The sequence below is a fragment of the Quercus robur genome, chromosome 5 (assembly GCF_932294415.1).
Source record: "Quercus robur chromosome 5, dhQueRobu3.1, whole genome shotgun sequence".
In the NCBI taxonomy this organism is placed as follows: Eukaryota; Viridiplantae; Streptophyta; class Magnoliopsida; order Fagales; family Fagaceae; genus Quercus; species Quercus robur.
Window position 1 is genome coordinate 16,334,717 of NC_065538.1, and position 22,202 is coordinate 16,356,918.

Genomic DNA, 22,202 nt, shown 5'->3' on the forward strand with positions numbered 1-22,202 from the left:
TTATTAATTGGTATAATAATTTATAATAATGGTAAAGTGAGAAACCGTGTTCATAGCGAGAAACCGTTTTAAGTAATAACTGTAGGCTGCACTGTACAGTCTGTGCAGTGCAGATGTGACTCATGTGAGCAGACCCGCAGGGCCTGTACTTGGCTAAGTTTTAAAGCAAAAAAGGTGTCTTAAGAAGAAAAAGGTCCTAGCAAAAAAACGTGTCCAATGATGGGACTCCCATCAATGAAATAAACTAAAAAATATATATATTTTATCGCTAGGCACTTTTTTCCGAAATTATCGCTAGGCATCGCTAGGCACTTTTTTCCGAAATTATCGGTAGGCACTTTTTTATTGATTATGGTGCCGTTTGGATTGCGCTGGTACATGCTTCTGCGTCTACGTTCTTTCATTTTTTTATTTTTTTTTTCACGCGTCTTGTTGAAAGATAGGGTACAATTATCGCTGTTGCAGTATTATTCATAAATTATAGTAATACTGTTTATAAGACTTATAACTATTTTATTTAGAAAAAAAATATATTAAAAATGAATCTTACGGTACTATTTATATATTTAAAAATTATTTTTTTATTATGTTTTTCAGTTTTTAGTTTAATTTTTAGTTTCAGCAATAATAAGTTTAATCCAAACGGATTCTATATATTTAGATTTTATTTTAGTAACGTTTGAAATTTGTATGAGGTGTAATTTTTGTAAGAGGATTTTTTTTTTTAATGAGAATTTTTGTAAGAGCTTTTTTGGTGGTAGAGTGTTGTTTTCGGTTAGCTTGTTTCAGGTATGTAACTTGTATTTCAACTCTGGAAGAGGAAGGGAAGGAGAAATGAGTGAAGGGTAGTTTAGTCTTTTTAATTTTTCGGATGCTTTTCTCTTGTCCCCATAAAAGTCAATACTGTCTTGTGAAAAAGCAAACCAAAACAAATAAAATATTCTCTTATATGTAGAGTTAATGTGTGCCCCGGACCCTTATAACTTTGGTACTAATCTTCCATACGAGTGAGTACTGAGTCGGTACAATATGCCGAGAAAGACCAGCATGGATGGTGCACTAGAATCGATTTTTGTTCTGAGAGCATGGCTTGTCGTTTTTGTGGTGATTGGTATTCTTGGCAACTGGAAACTAGCTAAAGGAGACAATAATCCTGGTATGTTTAGCCATGAATTAATACTCAACTCGGTCACCCAATTTTGTTTTCTCTTGCTTTTCTTTACTTTTCGTTTATTTTTCTCTTTTCCCCACTCACCTTTCTTAATGACTAGTTTTTGTACTTTGCTTGGTTGGAATAATTTGTTGCCTCAGCAAATGTAGAGGCAGAAATTTTCGGAATCACAATACAATAGAATTTTGTTATTTTATTTTATTTTAATAGATATGATATGATTTGAACATTTGACATCTGCTTGACTGCTCCATGCATATATCAGATTAAGACACAAATTTATTTTAATATAGGTATGATTGAACTAAGGTCTCTAGTTCGACATCAAAAAAAAAAAAATATATATATATATATATATATTTCTTTTTGAAAATCATCAAAAAAATATTTTACAAGTTGGACTAACTGGAACTCGCATGTATAAGTACTAACTTAATATCACATATTTTACCTACATATATACTCATAGATATGATTATGACTCTATTTTTCTTTTCCATATAAAGCAAACAAAAAAAAATCTATTTTTCTTTAATTATACATAAACGTACTCCTTACAATATTCATTTCTAATTTGAAAAAATTTCTATACCATTCAGCCATTCACTGTGTTTGGCCACCATAACTGTCAAACGAAATTAATTTATGACAATAATATGTAAGTATATTATTGAGATTTATATAATTTCCAGTTCCACAACTAATAATTTAATACCTTGTACGGAATATGGCACTTTTTCTTTCTTTCATCAATTTGTTTTTGGAAAATAAATCTATTCATTATGATAATTTTAAAAAATTCACTAACCAGTTTACAAAATGTTTAAAATTTATTTTTTGGGGGGCCACCAAAAAAACTGAACTTCCCCATCTCAAAATAAAAATTTAGAATAAAATGAAATTTCTATATACATTAAGAAACAAAAGTTATTTTATAAATAAGAATAAAACTCTTGAGAAATTTTAGAGACAATACAAATATGTAATGCAAATTAATTTTATTAGTATAACAATTAAGTCTTTGAAATTCTTAATATTGTATGTTGATTTTCATTGATTATTTTTTATAACATAAATGTATAAAATGAAATCCAATTGAAATTTATAATTTATAAAATTCTGAAAAAACAAATTGAATCAAGAAAATTGATGTGGTGTTAGTTTACATAAAGGATCAAAATTTTTGCTATACCTTTAATCAAACACATACATATTGTTGTATATGTGTATCTATAATTAAATGCATATATGTTTTATATATATATATATATATATATATATTACAGAATGACTCCCAAACTAAAATTTATAGGTGAACTCCTGGTTGCCGTGCATTTTGTTTTTGAAGTTTCTTTAATTTTTGGTCAAAACAAGTGGAACATAAACTAAAATAAAAATACGAATGCAAAAATAATTTTAATGTATGTTTCAATAAAACGGGTGACCCCAACAAAATTCCACAAAATCTAAATAATGTTTGAATGTTTCGAAACATATTTACTTTGTCACACTCTTTATTTTTATTAGTACTCTTGTTTAGGTTTCTTGGATGACTGTTTCTAAATTGATATATATATATATATATATTTCTTAGATGACTTCAAAGACCAAGTATTGCCCTTTTTTTTTTTTCTTTTTTTTATGTTGATAAAAAACCAAGTGTTGCCTATTGTAATAATCTATATACATATTAATAGGCAAAATTGAGAGAAAATTTAATTTAGAGTCTAATATAAATAAATTATCAAAACCCAGTAATAAAAAAAAAAAACTCATGTGAATATCCAAAAGAAATAAAAGAAATAAAATAAAAAAATAAAAAAAGAGCATAATTTGAATATATATATGTAAGGACTCAATTTGTAACGACTCCAAATTGGTTTATTGGGTTTGAACGTTAAAGGCCCAAACAATAAATTTGTAGAGAGTAGGCTGAAAGGCTAGGTCTTGGTCACCGGACAGTGGTAAGTCATGGTGTTCATGATGGACACACAGAGGTGAACTAAGTTTGTCAATGGACCTTGTCCATTGAGCTTAATGTTCTTATTATTCCTTTCACTTTTTGGGTACAATTGTTTCAGCCTCTTTTTTGGCGCATGAATCCTTACATTATATAGCCATTCTCAGTTGATCCTGACCTTCCATCTTTCGATCAGGCAGGTAACTACTCGAGTGCCTGTCCCATCAGCCGCCTCCCCCTGCTTTCTGTTAGTTGCAATAACCAAAACCACACTATTAAGGGGTCTTTTCCCATCAATGTGGCTAGGACGTTTATTGGTGCATTCAATGCCGAGGTGACGTCTTTTCCTTGAACCACTCCCACACTGTACTCCTGTGCGAGTCCTATTTTACTCGCCTTTTCTTCTGGGAGCGCTTTGGAGGCTGCCTTTGATGACGTGTCGTTTTTCCCTTTTAGGCCTCGGGATGCCAAGGGCAGGGTCATCCTCAGCTGCACCTTTTGGCCATTTGGACTTTTGCTGCTTGTCCTCGGCAACTACTCTCCTCGGCGCAGGCCTTGGGCTCTAATGGAAAGTGGGCCGGGACCACAAATTCTCTGGCCCCACAATAGCCCCTCAAAATCCTGCTGTCCGGATCCTCAGACGAAGATGAGGGTTTTGATGACATCAGGCCTCTATCAAAGCTTGTCAATCCTTGTCATCTATCAGATCCAGAGACTCTTAGTCTGCCCGAGACACGTTCTTGGAGCCTTGGAAGGTGAAACGTGTTTTCATTAAACGCGGGCGGCTCTGTGCTTTTCACGTTCAACAGCGCGATGGTAATCTAACGTTAGAGATTTCCTTACCTTTATGGACGGGAAAATTCGTGCAGTTACTTTCGATGGAAGGTATAAATAATTTCTAGAACTGATTTGTCTCTTCACTTTCGCACTTAAGAGTTCTAGCGCACATATCCTGGGTTCAGTCAAACTTTCATCCAAATTCAAGTCTATCTCCAGCATAAAAAGCTTGTTCGAGGAACCTTTCCTCCTTTCTGTAAGTTTTCTGCTCTCATTAACTCGTGCTTTTTCTCTTCTGGGTTCATTTTTCTCTTGTTCCTCTCCGTCTTTCGTCATCCTCTGAGTCTGTTTAGTAGTTCCTAGAGATGGTTAAATTGAAAAAGTTGGTTGAGACCGAAGAGGCGATGGAAAAATTCATCGCCGACTATAGGATACCCCCCAATGTAAGTTTGAGGTACTGCAAAGAGGGAGAGTGGCATCTTAAGAAAAGGACGGGTGAGGTGGTAATTCCCCTTCTTGCCTTCATAGAGGGGGGGGGGGGGGGTATGAGAATCCCCAGTGCGCTGCTAATATGTTTAAGATTCTGAGTTGTGTGGATGTCTTAAACGAAAAAATGGGGTTAAGACTAACCCATCATGACGTAAATTGGTGCTACAATCTCCAAAATTTGAGGGGCAAATCCTACTACATAAAGACGAGAGACGATAGGGTTCGGCTAATCCAGTACTTTCCTGAGTCCAACAAAGGGTTGAACAAGGACTTTCTTATTGTATCTGGGGAGTGGCATGATAACCTTCTTTGTCCAATTGTGGAGGGAGAACCAGGTGGGGTGTAGAGAGTAGGAGGGGGCCAATCTTTTGCGCCATTTTAATTTTGTGTAGTTCGGTTACTAACCATGTACATGCCCCTTTGGGTCTGTTCGAGGAGGGATTTGGGGCATTTGACCAAGCTGACCCATCCGCGGATCCTTCTAGTGATCTGGGTGACCCTGACTTATTCAAAGCGGAACTGTTGTCAGTGGGAACATCCTCTCGAGCCAAGATGAGTCTTAAGAGAAAGCCCCCCGACCAGCTTATTCGACCTCATTGAGGGTCAGCCAGGAAAGGGTGCATAGGGAAAGCCACAATCCAGTGTTCCAACTCCCCCACCCCAGCCCCAGCCTGTCCAGACTAGGTCTTCCTCTTCCAAGTCGCAGCCACAATCTCCCCGCCCCAAACTTCCTGCTCCCCCTCAATTAGCACTGCCTCCTCGGCCTGAGCCCACCGACCCAAAGAGAAAGAGGAGTCCCAAGGGTAAGGAACCAATGGATGGGAGGAAATCCCAATCCTCTCGGGAGGGGGACGAAGCCCCACGAGCTCAAAAACAGTTAAAGATCGGGCATTAAGGCCAGGGGAAAGGGATTGATGCCCAATCCGCGCCGAGTGCTTGGCTTCCCGCCCCAATGCTCCACGGGGAGCCATTGCTGGAAGACGCATCCATGAGGAACCTTGGAGAAGGCGAAGGCAGTTATGTGGCCGACGCGCTAGAGAGGGCCCTACTGCTTCCTATTGATATGGGAGAGTTGAAGAATATGAGGATGCAGGAGGTTGCCCTCAGCGTGAAGAGGTACCTGGGTATGGTAAGGCTCCTAAAACCTATAACTCTGTTGATTCTTGCTCCTAGATTCTCGTTCATAATGTGTTTGTCTCAATTAGCAGGCTATCTAGGCTATTTATAGGATGAAGGAAGAAGTTAAGGGGCAGAGTAAGACCGCAGAGTTTGAGCGCAATAAACGTATAGATGCTGCGCGAACTCTCAAAAATTCCGAGTCTGACCTCGCGAAGGCCAGGGAGGGCTTAAAGGAGGCAACCAGAGCCAGGGATAATGCTGAGGCAGGTTTGACTGGTGCCCAAAAACAGGCCGAGGAACAGACGAGGTGCCTACTTGGTGCCGAGGAGCAATTGGAGATTGCCGAGGAGCAGATCAGTGATTTAAAGAAGAAACTGATTGAGGCAGACAATGCTAAGGACGTGGCGGAATTTGCTAGGGACGAAACCGTAAGGGCCAAGACAAAGGTTGAGTTTGCCAAAATTGAGGCCGAAACTATCAAGGACAAGGCCGAGGAGGAGGCTTATGATGCGGGGGTGGCTGAAACCCAAGCCCTCCTTAAAGCTCAAATCTCTGGTGTATGCAGGCTATACTGCTCCCAGGTTTGGGACGAGGCCCTCAAACGAGCTGGGGTGGAGGCTTCGTTCGACTTGTGGAAGGCGGAGAGCGTATTTTATCCTTCAGCCATCTGTGAGACCGCCTCCGCCAACTCCGAGACTTTAAGCATTCCACAGGAGGCTGAGGCTGCTCAGTCAGAAGCTGCTCAGATCATTGTCATTCCTGGCGAGTCGATTGAGGGAGGAAAGCCTCATGAGGCGACAGAAGCACCTAGAGGTCTGAATCTTGAGATGCCTCAAGAGGCTGCCAAGTCTACAGTCAGTGCTCAGATCTCTGGTGCCGATGAGCTAGCCATCTTTGTTCAGCCCCTTCAGGCCATTCCCCTTGCTGATGTCCCCAAGGGCACTGAGGCTAATCCTGCTCAGCCTTCCTAGGAAGGGGATGTCTCCCAGGGCCCCGAGGCTAATCCTACTCGGCCTTCCTAGGATGTGGCCAAAATGAAATTGAAGGAGTAGAAGCCCTGACCAACTTTTGTATTTGTTTCTAGTTTAACTATTAATTAGTTTCCCTTTTGTTTTGAGGACCTTAGAGTTTGCTTGTAATTAAACTCTTTGACCACATGTATGAAATTCTTTTCTTCATTTTTCCTTTAAATTACATGTTCGTTGCCCTTACCGATATTTACTATTGTTGCGAATCTCATGGTTTTTGAACTAGTTATCTTAACATGTATGAATGGTTGTGCATATGACACATTTGGGATCACGTCTCGGAATTCTAACTTACCCACGCCCACGGGGTGTTGAACATGTATCTGAACATACTTTTGGGGAACCAAAGGTGTTATTCGAGGTGCCGTGTGTGTTGTTAGGCCAGGCCTGACACTTAGATTTTCTTGGAGTATCTAGTTTCGCCATAGGTTTGAGTCCGAGGACCATGAAGTTTTTTTGTTAAAGTAGTTGGTTTCCCCATAGGTTTGAGTCCGAAGACCATACAAGACCATGGTTTTGTCCAAAACTTATAGTTTTTCTTTAAGTAGTTGGTTTCTCCATAGGTTTGAGTCCGAAGACCATGCAAGACCTTGGTTCTGCCCAAAACTTAGATTTTCTGTTAAAGTAGTTGGTTTCCCCATAGGTTTGAGTTTGAGGACCATGCAAGACCTTGGTTCTGTCGAAAACTTATAGTTTTTCTTTAAGTAGTTGGTTTCCCCATAGGTTTGAGTCCGAGGACCATGCAAGACCTTGGTTTTGTCCAAAACTTAGATTTTCTCAAAGTAGTTGGTTTCCCCATAGGTTTGAGTCCGAGGATCATACAAGACCTTGGTTCTGTCCAACACTAATAGTTTTTCTTTAAGTAGTTGGTTTCCCCATAGGTTTGAATCCGAGGACCATGCAAGACCTTGGTTCTGTCCAAAACTTATAGTTTTTTTCAAAGTAGTTGGTTTCTCCATAGGTTTGAGTCCGAGGACCATACAAGATCTTGATTCTGTCCAAAATTTATAGTTTCTTAAAGTAGTTGATTTCCCCATAGGTTTGAGTCCAAGGACCATACAAGACCTTGATTTTGTCCAAAACTTATAGTTTTTCTCAAACTAGTTGGTTTCCCCATAGGTTTGAGTCTGAAGACCATACAAGACCTTGGTTCTATCTAAAACTTATAATTTCTTAAAGTAGTTGGTTTCCCCATAGGTTTGAGTCCGAAGACCATACAAGACCTTGGTTCTGTCCAAAACTTATAGTTTTTCTCAAAGTAGTTGGTTTCCCCATAGGTTTGAGTTCGAGGACCATACAAGACCTTGGTTTTGTCCAAAACTTATAGTTTTTCTCAAAGTAGTTGGTTTCCCCATAAGTTTGAGTCCGAGGACCATGTAAGACCTTGGTTTTGTCCAAAACTTAGATTTTCTGTTAAAGTAGTTGGTTTCCTCATAACTTTGAGTCCGAGGACCATGCAAGACATTGGTTCTGTCCAAAACTTATAGTTTTTCTTTAAGTAGTTGGTTTCCCCATAGGTTTGAGTCTGAGGACCATGCAAGACCTAGGTTCTTTCCAAAACTTATAACTTTTCTCAAAGTAGTTGGTTTCCCCATAGGTTTGAGTTCAAGGACCATACAAGACCTTGGTTCTGTCCAAAACTTTCTTTTTGGTGGTTCCTCGGGCATTAGCCCCTTGACGAAGATGTAGGGCACTGACTTGATGTTGGAAGCCCCTAGAACTTCCCGTGCCACTGACGCTTCGAAGCATAGCCCCTAGTGGAACTTTATATTAGGGCAACAACGGCAGGCTGTTGGAAATGATGGAGGGGTTTTCGCAGACCATTATTTGACAGGGGCTTGATCCTACCACCACCTGTGCCAACGCACAAGCCTTCCCACAGACGGCACCAATTGTAAGGACTCAATTTGTAACGATCCCAAATTGGTTTATTGGGTTCGAACGTTAAAAGCCCAAATAATAAATTTGTAGAGAGTGGGCTGAAAGGTTAGGCTTTGGTCACCGGACAGTGGTTAGTCATGGCGTTCATGGTGGACGTACAGAGGTGAACTAAGTTTGTCTATGGACCTTGTCCATTGAGCTTAATGTTCTTATTATTCCTTTCACTTTTTGGGTACAATTGTTTCAGCCTCTTTTTTGGCGCATGAACCCTTACATTATATAGTACTTCTCAGTTGATCCTGACCTTCCATCTGTCGATCAGGCAAGTAACTACTCGAGTGCCTATCTCATCAGCCTCCTCCCCTCACATTCTGTTAGTTACAATAACCGAAACCACACTATTAAGGGGTCTTTTCCCATCAATGTGGTTAGGACGTTTGTTGGCGCATTCAATGCAGAGGTGACATATTTTCCTTGAACTACTCCCACATTGTACCCATGTGCGAGTCCCATTCTACTCGCCTTTTCTTCTGGGAGCGCTTTGGAGGCTGCCTTTGATGATGTATTGTTCTTCCCTTTTAGGCCTCGGGATGCCAAGGGCAAGGTCATCCTTGGCTGCACTTCTTGGCTATTTGGACTTTTGCTGCTTGTTTTCGGCAACTACTCTCCTCGGCACGGGCCTTGGGTCCTAATGGAAAGTGGGTCGGGACCACAAATTCTCTGGCCCTACAATATATGTGTGTAATTGTAATTTTTTTTAATTGATGACTTATACACTAGTTTATATAACAACCAAAGGTGCATGTCAGGTGCGGGTAATGCAAATAACCAAGCAATACTAAGGCTATGTTCGTTTCAATATACAACATTTCCGATGGATAAAAACCTTTTTAAGAAAAATATTTTGTTTACAATATTTGGTTGCTTTGTTGAAAATATATGCTCCAAAATTTTTTCAATCATTTCGTTTGTTTGCAAAATAAAATATAACAAATTCCTATTTTTACATTGAAATTATTAAAAAAATGACAATTTTTGCACATGAATATAAAATTAATTCACCATACAAAAATTTAATATAGTATATTCTTTCAATAATAATAATAATAATAAACTCATATATAAAAAGCTATAAAAAAAATCAATTACTTAAAACCTATTGCTCAAAAAAAAAAAAAAAAAAAAAAAAAACTAGATTTCAGTTAAACTACCACATAATTTCTAGATTTAAATTTTTTTTTTTTTTTTTAACTAATAAGTTATCTAAAAGGAAGACAAGTTGTTTCCAAAAAGCTCGAAAAGTATTTGTTTACTAGCCCCCGGGGCCTCAAGTTAAACTGAATTCTACTAGGTTTTTCCACATTGACTGTATATCTAACTCTCTCTCTCTCTCTCTCTCTCTGCATAAAATTTCTTGAATTTATAGGCATAGATTAAGGCAACACAAGATTATTTGGACAAAGAAACTAATATATGCTTCCAGTCAGACATTTATAGAGAGAGTAATCCTGTAGCATATTCTTTAGCTAGATATGCTAGGCATGTTTCTCATGATGTAGTCTAGATTGAGGACTCTCCTTTGGCCTTGGAATCTTTGTATTTTGAATTTATAAGGAACTTTTAATCCTTACTACTACTCCCAAAATTCTTATTATGCGGCAGATAAGTAATTTGAGGAGCTTCACAAGGAAAAAGGAACTCTTAAACCATACATCGCGGGGTACTAACTTTTTCTTTCTTTTTTAATGGAGGGTCATGGGAACTTGAACAGCCAAATAATAACACTCACAAATGCATGTATGGTTTTAATGGAAGAAATGCACATAAATATACACATCTTTACACGTTTTTAGAAATACTGATGTGGCGCATTTTTGAGATAAAATGTGTAAAAATGATGTCTTTTTCTATTATACAAGATTTTGCATCCACATCAATGGATGCTCTTAACTGTAGTCCCTAGTTTGAAAATGAATTTCATTTAAACTTAAACAAAATTCCTAATACTTGGGACGAGTGCATTGGATTAGAAATGATATCATCAGGGCTTTTGTGCAACTTTTTATATTTTTCATAAAAGTAATATAAAAACCTTTTTAAAATGATTCATTTGAGACACTTGTTAATTGAATCAATAATTTTAAAACTATGATAAAATTTTAAATTAAGAAAAAGGAAAGCAAATTTTCAAAAAATTCGGAAGTGACCAAAGGGTGGGTGCTTAATCTGGCCCACTTTATATTTTTTATTATTATTGTTATTATTTTGAATTTCAAACTCAAATTCTTCTTGATATATTTCTCCTTTTTGGCATAAAATATGCAGGATTCATAAGCATTGATTGCGGGGCAGATAGCGATTATGTGGATGAAAGCACTGGTATATTTTACAAGTCAGATACAAGTTTTATAGATACTGGGACAAATAACGATATATCCGCTGAGTACTACAATTCACAACTTGTTTATGCACGGCAAACGAATACTCTGAGAAGCTTTCCGCAAGGAACAAAGAATTGTTACACCTTGAAACCTAAACAAGGCAAAAACAGCAATTATCTCATCAGGGCTTTCTTTCAATATGGAAATTACGACAGCAAGAATCAAATTCCGAAATTCGACGTATATGTTGGGGTAAATTATTGGTTGTCAGTGGTATTAAATGGTTCATCTAACCTAGCATACCCAGATTTCATCCATGTTCCCTCTTCTGACACCATATTGGTCTGTCTGATAAACACGGGGTCTGGAATACCCTTCATTTCCGCCTTGGAAATACGTCCATTAAGCAAGTCCATGTATCCGATTGACTCCGGAGCACAATATAATTCATGGCGATATGACATGGGTACCTTAAGTGATGGAGAATTTGTCAGGTAAATCAGCTACATATTTTACTTTTAGCTATAATTTTGTTTCGTGAGCATTAGTAACAGATTACCAAAAGTAACTATTTAAATGTATAATCAAAACAAGATTTAAAAAAACACCCAAAACCTACTCGCATCAACTTTACTATTTTTCTTCAAAGATGGGTTTTAGCTACAGTTACTCCCTATATTTAGGAGAAAAAAATTTAACAGATGCCTAAGGGCATTAATTTAGAAAATATTTTTGAAAAATTTGTATGGGAAAAGAAAAAAAGTTACTAAGGATATGTTTGGTAATTATTTTTTCTTCTTATTTTCCGTTTTCAAAAATAATTTTTTATTTTTGAGACTAAAAAACTTGATTAGCAACTCAAAAATGAACAGAAAACAAAATCTATTTTCAAAACTCAATTTCTGAAGGAAACTAAAAACATGCAAAATGCTGTTTTCAGTCTCTAATTTTCAAAAGTCAATGAAAACACATATTTGATTTAATGAATCTGTCTCATATAATGAGTTAACATTAGCGTTCAAATCCTAGTAACAACACAATAGCGTTCAAAAAACTTTTTTCTTTTTTTAATTTCAACTAACCAAACATGTTTTTAGTTTAAAAAATACAAGAAAATTGTTTTTCTTTATATTTCTATAAACAAGTTTTTGAAAATGGAAATCAAAAACTGTTACTAAATATAACATAATTTTTTTTGACAATTTTTTATATTTTCCACAAAAGTGATATTAAAACTTTCCTAAAATAATCCATTAGGGCACCTATTAATCGAACCTTATTTAGGAAGTATTATTTATTCCCTAAATATATGTTTATTATTTGTGTATTTTGATAACTATAAAGTTAGTGTTTTAAAGAGTGAAAGGAATAAAAAAAAAATTAATGAATAAATAATATTTAAATAAAATAAGATTTGAAATAAGGAATTTGATCAATATAGGTGAAAACTGAAAAGAAAAAAAAAATCATTAATTAAAACAGGAAAAATAGGCTCTTATCCTAAAATATGAAAAATTTTAATTAACTTGCTATACCAATGCTTTATAGGTTTAATTTGAATAAGCTATATAGCTTTTTATTTTCTGTTTTTTTATTAAAAGAAAAAGTTAATGAATGCTTTAAGGGCATAGGTTTAAAAAATATATTTAGAAACTTTTTATGAGAAAAAAAAATAATTAATTTTTTTGACAGCTTCTTAAATTTTTCTTGAAAGTGATGTCAAAATTTTCTTAAAATGATTTATTAAGAATTGTTCTAAGAGCACATGTTTACAAATCATTGCACACCGATTGTGCGATGTCACTTCACAAGTATGAGTGTTTGTGAGATGTGGGGGGCAAGGGTCAGGATTCAATTCTCCAGAAGAGAGCTTTACACACATATACATTTAGATTAGACTAGATTTGTAAAAAAAAAAAAAAAAAAAAAAAAAAACACACACATGTTAACAAGATCTTTTTTCTAATCATATACTTATGTCCGGGAAATTGTAATGTGACTGAGATTTTTCTGTCCAAGGTACAAGGAAGATGTTTATGATCGCCTCTGGTATAGTTATGGTACACTTAATTATAGCTCGGTGCGAATCAATAACTCCTCAGTTATTGACGTGCACGACAGCAATGATGGTTATAAACTACCAGTACAGGGGTTAAGAACCGCAGTCCAAGCCAGTGGAGCTTACAATAATACCTTGAGTTATCCCTTTTCTGGAATCTCTAATAGTAGAAGGTATGTTTGCTTTCACTTCGCTGAAATTGCTGAACTTACGCAAGGCAAGAAAAGAGAATTCATTATTTCTGTGAATCGGGGGGACTATACCTCTAAACCGATAACTCTTGAATACTTAACGCCTTTGTCCATATGTCCAAATCGAACATTCGAATCGCCGTTTCATTTTTCTATTGATGCAACAATGGAGTCCGACCTTCCTCCTATCCTAAACGCGTTTGAGCTTTACAGAGTAGCTTCTCTCCCATTTAAACCAACTGACCACGGAGACGGTATGTTCTTTTATCTATTTATTTATTTTTCTCAACCAAATACTGCTGTTATATAATATTGTTTTGAGCTAGACAGAACAACAATTGAGGCATTGAGGGCTACATAACATGAGCGGACAAATGATTTCGTGTTTGTTGTTAAATCTTCTACTGATAGCGATAAGATTGTAGCCGGTGAATTAAAAAAAAAGAAAAACTTTTATTGCTTAGAATTTAGAAGAAAATACTATTTTGATCTTTATATTTTGGGTCGCTGTCTATTTGGTTTCTATATTTTAATAATAGTCAATTTAATTCTTATTATTTTAACTTACAGTCAATTTGGTCATTTTTGATAACTTACTAACAAAAAATATCTATATAGCACATAGCACGCACAACTAACATACTTAAGCTTACGGGCTAATAGAATAATAATCATTAAAAATTTGTTGCATCAGCATTTAAAATGGAAAAAAAAAAAACAATTTTTTTTTTTTTTTTTTTTTTTTTTTTTTTTTTTTTTCCGGGTAGAAACATTCACAACTTTTCTTGCAATTTCTTACGCTTCTTAGCAACCAAACACAAAAACATAAAAATCAAATGTACACAAAATCCAACCTCACACAAAATCCAACCCTTGAAAACTCTAAATACCAAACCCATGGATATCTACGATTAACCCCAAAACCTCATTTCCCAAACCCTAACAACCAAAAGAAACCCAATCCCTAAACCCATATAGAACCCGAAATAAGAATTGAAAAATAAAAAGAAGGCGGCTACCAACTTTGGTGGCATCAATTTCTGCCATCTGTGGCCTCTTTGCGCGTGGTGTTTACCCTTCGTGGAAACCAAGAGATGAGAGGCAGAGAATCCAAGAGAGCAGAGAGAAGAACCACTGCAATGGTGACTTGTACCATGGCCTAGTGATTGTGGGCTGTGTTCGGCCATGGAAGTGGGTTGGTGTTGTGGACAATTGTTTAGAATTGGGTCCAAATCTAGGTTTCTCTTAGTTGATGGGTCCATATTTGGTTTCGTTTTAATTGTTGGGTCCAACTCTACGATGGAGTTGAAAATCCTGATATCAACCTATGTTGCGAACGTCTTAGCTGCTAGAACCTCTATCGTGGATATGCATGCTACCAAACCGATCGATTGAGCCTTCTTTGGAGGGAAGTTACTTCTCTCTACAATATTCTCACTGCGAGGAACACAAGGCTCAAGCTCCTCTAACTTCACTTGGATGCATTTAAAAAATTAACGATAATTAGATGCATATTAGATCTATGCATAAGTTGAATTACATAAGATGTGTATATGACGTGGTAACAATAATTAGATGCATAACATTTCTTGAAGTTACAAAAGGCGTAGTTTGAACCCAACTATCTACATAATATATATAAACAAAAATGATTCACATACCATTGCCTAAGAGAAGCATTGTAAAACAACCTAACTGTAAATATATATATATATATATATATACACAACTACTTAAATTGACCAAGGATTTTAAAAAAATCATGCAATTCAAAGAAACGAGGATAAAAAAACATTTTTGACTCAAAATCTAAAAGGAAACAAAAAAAATAAATAAAAAATTTGTAAACAGAGAGAAGAGAGAGAACATGTGTAAATGTTGTGTTTCTGAAGTTGAGTGAACTAGTTCAAAACTAGTAGAAGTAAAAATCGCATCTCTGGAGGTAAAGATCAAAAGCCCTTTCTCCAAATTAAGAGCAACTAATTAACCTATAGACCAAATAAACCTATGGTTGTACAGTATAATAAACTAAGAATACCTTATATCTAAGGGTGTGCATGAATTTCCTAAAAGAACATAGATTTTGTGTCGTCCAAAGAATCAAGGAGGCCTATGCTTCAGGCACCTTGATATCGCGGAAGCTTGAAGAAAACATACATGATGTTATCTTTAACAAAGTAGAAACTAAAATGTTAGTTTTTGGTAGTAAACCGTAAATCCACAAGGTGACAGATCTAGAATCCACCAAAGAAAAAATAGACTAAGTAATAAACTGAATTGACTTTGCATGCTACAATACATTTAAATAGTAAAAAGATAACTTAGGGTGGCTAGAAAACCTAAGGCGGCTTGGAAAACCAAGGGCAACTAGGAAAGCCCCTAGAAAAGCCTTGATGATGCAAAATGCGAAAAATCACCAAGTTGAGGACCTCGTCTCATTGGATAGACGATCAAGCAGTGGGTCGTGTCTCTGGTCCAAGCCTGTAAGAAAACTTGAGAAAGAAGTGTAATGCGGTGTGATGTTTGCCAAAAACACTTCGTTGCTTAAGTTAGAAACCAAGGGAATGATGTGGAGAGAAACATGACTTGGAGCAATTTTTGAGTGAGTATTTGTGTGTACCTTTGGATTATGTTGTCCCCTTCTTTTATAGTTGTTTTCCTGTCTTTATGGATAATGAATTCTGGCATTTATGGGCAACGACTAGTGTGTCATGAATGGGAGTTCTGAAGTACACAATGCACTCATTACCATTGCTTTGTCCATTATTTTTTATCATCAACACATGCAATAAATGTGTAACGCTTGTTTGGATCGTCATAGACATGGAATGACGATCCCGTGTTATTTTCGACTCATCATGCCTAATTCGCACTAATCACGAGATTAAGTGGCAAAATACTGAATTTTACCAAAAATGACAAAATTGAATTAAATGAAGTTCATACTTTACGGACCTTAAAGGTTGTTCTAAAACAAGCGGGACCTTATTCGTAAAAGTTATTAAAGGAACAAATATTATTAAAAATAGCAAAATCACTTGCGCCTTTCCATGAAGGCTATTGTTGTTTGTTTTATATCAATCCCCCCTCCCCCACTTGGAAAGAACTCAACCTTGAGTTTTCATTGTTTGGCTCATCACGACAATAGTACTCATATAGGTTAGCAACATTGAGGAAGAAGAAATATTCATGTTTAATGGAATGCCAACCACATAAGCATTGTTGTTGATCTTCTTAGTAATTTGAAATGGCCCATACTTCTTTTCCTTTAATTTGTTTTAGGTACCAATAGGAAATTTCTCCTTTCGAAGGTAGACCAACATTAATTTTTGACATTGAAGATCTTCTCACGTCTCTTCTTATCTGCAACTTCCTTGTACTTGGCATTAGAAACTTTAAGTTTTTGCCTCACCTCCTTTTGTGCATAGTTTGAATACGGTCAACTATATTTTCTACAGCTTGACTCACTCCGGGAAGCTCGGGTAAAGGTACCAAGTCCAAAGCGTGTTTTGGGGGCATGCAGTAGATGATGGCTAATGAAGATTTACTAGTGCTTCTACTAACCGTATTATTATAGGCTGTAAGTTCTGTGTTTTGTAACCCCCTCTAGATGACATATCGGCATATCAGTTCCTTCTCGTAAAGGTGGAGTGTGCGGAATCTCCCTAAAAGCGGTTTTAGACTTAAAGCCAGTGGGAGCTTGAGAGTATATGGAGCTTCTTAAAAAAAGGTGATAGAGTTGCCGCCTGATTATAGGTCTAGGAACCAAAACATGACTCCATGAAGGTAAATTTAAAAATTAACAATAATTAGATGCATATTAGATCTATGCATAAGTTGAATTACATAAGATGTGTATATGTTGTAGTAACGATAATTAGATGCTTCCCTTGGGCATTTATCTTATATTGTGAAATATGCAATTTTTCCTCAGAAGTATTTACAAGTTTTGTAAGAAGTTGGCTACAAGATCACATTGTGTTCTTCATTCCTCTTCGATAACATTTGGAGAATTAGAAATTAAACGATCTTTGCACATTACATACCTGACCCCAGAAAAGATGCAGAAGTAATCAATATATAGATCATTTTCTGAACATGCTTTAGTCCGATCCTCTCAGATTGCAAGGCCAACCTTGAAATGGACTCCTACCCAAACTAGTTAGATTAAAATCAAACGAGTTATGTGATGTTATTTTTGCTCATTCAAATCTCTTCACTCCCTCGGATCCGACCCTTGGAGAATCCCAAGCTGCTCTTCAAGCCATCAAGCTAGCAGTTTTTCACAATAATTCCTATGTTCTTTTCGATCAAGGGATATTCCAACGGGTTTATTGAAGCTCTGCAGTATGTTCACTCAACCCCTCCCTGATTCCTTGCTCCGTCTCTCTTGGAAATCAAGGCTGCTCTTTGTTCTATTATTTGTTGGGGAATTCTTTTTTTCTTTATTTTTTTAGGGACATAAATTTCTTTTCTCACAATTTGGCTCGCTGGGCTGTTTTCTATAATTGGGATGGACCCATTTCCATCTCTTTCTTCTTCCAAGAGTTATTTCCCCTAAAGATTGAAATGGGTTGCAACCATTCTCTTGTTTCTATCTATACATCTATCTTTATTCACAAAAAATCAAAAATAAAAACTCCTTGCCAATCGATAATCATATAGTTGTGCTATTTATCTCAGAAGGAAGGATGTTGACATTTAATTGTTTTTTTCCCCTTTGTTGATATCATATTGTATAACAAATAACCACAATCTCTCCTTTCACTCTTTTATTTTGAATGATTATATTCTCAAATAATATTTCTCGTAAACAACAGTTACTGCAATCATGGACATCAAACGAACGTTCAGGGTCTCTAGAGACGATTGGCAAGGAGACCCATGTGTTCCACATAAATATTCATGGAATGGTTTAACTTGCAGTTCAGATAATACTCCAAGGATCATTACACTGTAAGTTCACTTCCAAAGCTTTTTTTTTTTTTTTTAAGAGATAATTATAATATACTACTAATTCTGTAGCTCAAATTCTTTCCCCCTTAAATCTCTAAGTATTTTGTACATGAAGAGATGCCAATTCAACTACATAGCCTTTGGCTCTTCCAAAACATGTTAAACCAATGAAATTAAGTTCAATTAATATATTTATTTTCTAAACCAAAAAAGTTTCTCGAATATAAATCCATTACAAAAGTTGGACCATCACAAAAACTGATAGTATCACATTTCAAAAGAACTGTTAATTCTGACGGTTGGTTAAGGGTGGTTGGTATCGCAGCCATCTCTTTTACGTTTGAAGAGGAAATCATGCTCTCGTATCATGAGTTGAAGAAGTATCATGTACATGTATCTTGAGTTTTGCAGATTGTATTAGTCACATGTGATTTTTATACTTAGGTTGTTAGAAGTGGTAGTAATTTGTTATTTAATTAGTTGAGGTAGTTTTGTTTAGATTGGACATATAGCTCACAGTATATACAATAATACAAGTATAAACTTCAGTTCAGCAATGCAAAGAAACGGATAACGTTTCTTCATCTTTGTTTTCTGTATTGCTTTTCTCTAGATTTTCGGTCATTAGTCATCTCTATCAACAATTTAACATGGTATCAAAGCTACCTTAATATCCAACCATGGGTTCTTTATCTACTAACTCTACCATTAATTCAAATCAATTATCACCAGCCAGCTTCACAGTGAACACCTATGCCGTTACTCTCAAATATCTAATCTCTGTAAATTGGATCAGAATAACTATGTTATAACTTATAAGGAAATTTTCAAATACAGAACTTCTCGAGGCATACTTACTGCTGAGCATTGTGTTGTGTCTCAATCTAGTCTTATGTGAATTAAGAAAATCAATTAACAACTTTAATCAATCTCCAAAAAAAAGATTATTACTAAAATTACCAAGCTAAGATATCAATCACATATATAAGCACAAATAATTTATGTAGAAAACCTATTTCTCCTTGAAGGGAAAAACCATTTCAACACACTCCCAAAAAATCCAATATTTTATAAAATCAATTACAATATTCTTTTAGGTTTATGAGTAACTTGAGATTCACACCAAATGCAATAATATTTCTATCTAAAAAATAATACAAACTCACTTAAGATCTCCACTCACTCTAGATACAACTCTTTGTGGTTGTAGTATCCAAAAAAACCTTGTTTTGGAGAAAACCCCAATTTTTTCTCCCCTTGTGTATGTCTCATAGTTAAAGAAAATCTCATTGTTTTCTTTATTCTTTCACACACATTTGCCTCTTTCTTTTTCTCTCTTCACTACAATAATCCAAACTCTACAAATTATACTTAATTTGTGATATTAAGAGAGAGAAGAAATGCAATAACCAAATAATTGGTTTATTCTTTAAGATATCTCAATTGATGGTTACATGCACTATTTATAGAACTCAAACTCCTATTGGCCACACATGGCTCAATCCTACTGGCTACCTAACTAAGCATGTGCTCTATATAACCCATTAACCCAAGTGATTATATATGGTGTTACATGTGCCATGAGCTCTAACTAGTTCTATCCTAATCCCAACATGTGTAACTAACTAACTAACTCAATCCTGTCTATTCCACTTGGAACTTAACTATCAATTGAAGGGATAGAACTGTTGAAGATGACAAGGCTAAATGCACCGCTTCATTAAGTCTGAAGACCAAAGTTAATCAAACGCATTGTTTCATTAACTCTAAAGACCAAAACACTTCGTTTCGTTAAAGCTAGTAATAGATATGTAAATGTTGCTCAAACGGTGCCGTGTTGTTGAATCAAAAGTCTGTTAGTAGTAAGAGAGTTTGTTTTATTGTTAGTAATCTGTCTTGTAAGTAGTTGAGGTAGTTTCGCTTAAATTTTACATAACTCAAAGTAAAATACGTGTAATCTCTTCAGTTCAGTAATGCAAGAATACAGATATATGTCTTTCTTCATCTTTGATTTCCCTCTAGCTTTTCTCTCGGTTTTTGCTCATATGATCCTCTCTCAAAAACTTAACGGCCGCAACACATACCCAAATGTTTTTATATGTGCATATACATTACAAATTCTAATTCTTGAATTTGAAATTCTTATAAGTTAGATATTTAAATGCGATACAACTTTTTGGGTAGGATACACAATTTGCTTGAAGTTGTCTTTGCAGAAATTTTACTGGGAACAAGCTTAAGATAAATTACGCTCCCCTTTTTTTTTTTTTTTTTTTTTTTTTTTTTTTCTCATATGCAAGCAAAAATGAATTTCTCTGGTGCTTTTTGCAATTTCACTGCACTTGTTTCATTTTGATGGAATATTCACAATCCCTTTTGTGTGTGTGAATTTATAAATTCTCTTTATGGTAACGACACCAGCTCTTTCTTCTTTGATAAATTACAAGCAGGAATTTGAGTTCAAGCAACTTGACAGGGAAGATAGTGACTTCATTCTCCAACCTCACAGCACTGCAGTACTTGTAAGTAATAAGTAAAAATGGGATTTTATTTTAGCATTGAGTTCTGCTGCCAGTGCACGTGAGATTATTAAATTCCACGTCAAGGAAAAGTTGGAAAAACTAGTCTTTGATCAACAAAGTTGGACTGAGATGAATTCTTTTTTTTTTTTTCTCGCTCGCTGGCACGCTCAGTTGGCCGAAATCAATTCACTTTTAACATGTATAAGTGTTCAAGCGATGTCTTAAACTGCCTAAAAAGTGTTAAATGTTATATTCAAGTCCAAGAACCAAGCTTGCAAATTAAATTTAGGTATAATTTCTTAGGTGTAATATATTAATTTTTTATTATTAAATATAAATATATAGTTCCGTTGATTTTAATTTTTCTTAAAAAAATATTATTTCTCCTTTATTGATCAATGTAATAATATATTTAATTTAAAATTTTTTTTTTGGGAGAAGGATATATTTAAAGTTAATTAAAAAACTTAATGTATTACACTAAAAATTCTACCTAAGTTTTATCCTAAGCTTTTATGCAAGTCGTTTAATTAAATGTGAGATTCTTAAATGTTAACTTTATTGTAAATGAAATAGTTTATCTTCATGCCAAAGAGCTATCTTTACCCAAAACTATTGTAAATGTTAACTGTGGGGTCAGAGAATTTATGACCCCGGCCCATCTCATGTTAAGGCCTAAGGCCTGTGCCGAGGAGAGATAAGGCCGAGGACGCACCACGGGAGTCAAGGACGGCCTAAGGAAATGGCCGAGGACGAACTTGTGCTCGGCATCCCATAATGCCCCTAAAAGGAAGAGTGAGCACAGTGCGGAAATAGCCCAAGTAAAAGGCTGCCAGTACTGCAATAAAGCATTCTGCACCTGACAGGACTATACTCTTCAGCTTTTGCAACCACCCTCCAACTACTCTAGGTATGGGCTGACAGGACAAGTCTTAAGCCCTAGGAAATTGATCTTACACGTGGACGCTGGTGAGAGGGTAAATGCCCGTATAAAAGGTTAAGAGAGGCAGTGTGAGAGAGGGGGGGGGGGGGGCCAAACAGTCCTCCCAACCATGGTGTCCTAAAAATAAGGAGAATAACAAGAGCACAAAGCTCCCTAGACTCCATGGACGAGATTCACTAACCGGAGCCAACCCAAATTACCATCCGGTGACCAAGGCCTAGCCTTTCAAACCCACGCTCTACAAATGATATTGTTTGGATCCTCTTTACGTACGAGCCCAATGTCATCTTGGGGTTGTCACGAATCGAGTCCCTACATTAACTTTATTGTAAATGTGAACTTTTTTTTTTTTTTTTTTAATTTTTTATTTCAGGGATTTATCATACAATAGCTTGGATGGGAGCGTACCAGAATTTTTAGCTCAACTACCAAATTTGAAGACCCTGTAAGTTATTGAGCTTTAAATGATGCATGATTTTTTGTCACAAAACATTCAATATTATTCTTCTACCAAAAAAAAAAAAAAAAAAAAAAAAAACAAACAAACAAACAAACAACAACAACAAACAATATTAATACGAAAATCACAAATAAATAGCTTTAAGAGCAAGGTTAGAATTATCACACAAAGTTATAAAATCGTGTATGGTTGTTGTCATTGAAGATCGATTCACTCCTTCAAAACCGATGAACTCAATGCAAATGGATTTCTAGACAGTTCAATC

General features: G+C 35.8%; 1 protein-coding gene across 2 annotated transcripts in view; it reads left to right on the forward strand.

Annotated features, from left to right (window-relative positions):
* The first annotated feature begins 944 nt into the window (after positions 1 to 944).
* Positions 945 to 22,202, forward strand: part of LOC126725281 (probable LRR receptor-like serine/threonine-protein kinase At1g05700) — a 33,159-nt gene continuing 11,901 nt past the window's right edge. Inside the window, exons 1-6 of one of the 2 annotated variants that reach the window (XM_050429842.1) lie at positions 945 to 1,156; positions 10,751 to 11,300; positions 12,826 to 13,310; positions 17,877 to 18,012; positions 20,463 to 20,534; positions 21,851 to 21,922. In XM_050429842.1, the coding sequence (XP_050285799.1) occupies positions 1,030 to 1,156; positions 10,751 to 11,300; positions 12,826 to 13,310; positions 17,877 to 18,012; positions 20,463 to 20,534; positions 21,851 to 21,922 (1,442 nt within the window). In that variant the 5' untranslated portion in view covers positions 945 to 1,029. The remainder of the gene's footprint in view (positions 1,157 to 10,750; positions 11,301 to 12,825; positions 13,311 to 17,876; positions 18,013 to 20,462; positions 20,535 to 21,850; positions 21,923 to 22,202) is intronic. The other variant, XM_050429843.1, reaches the window with a different exon arrangement.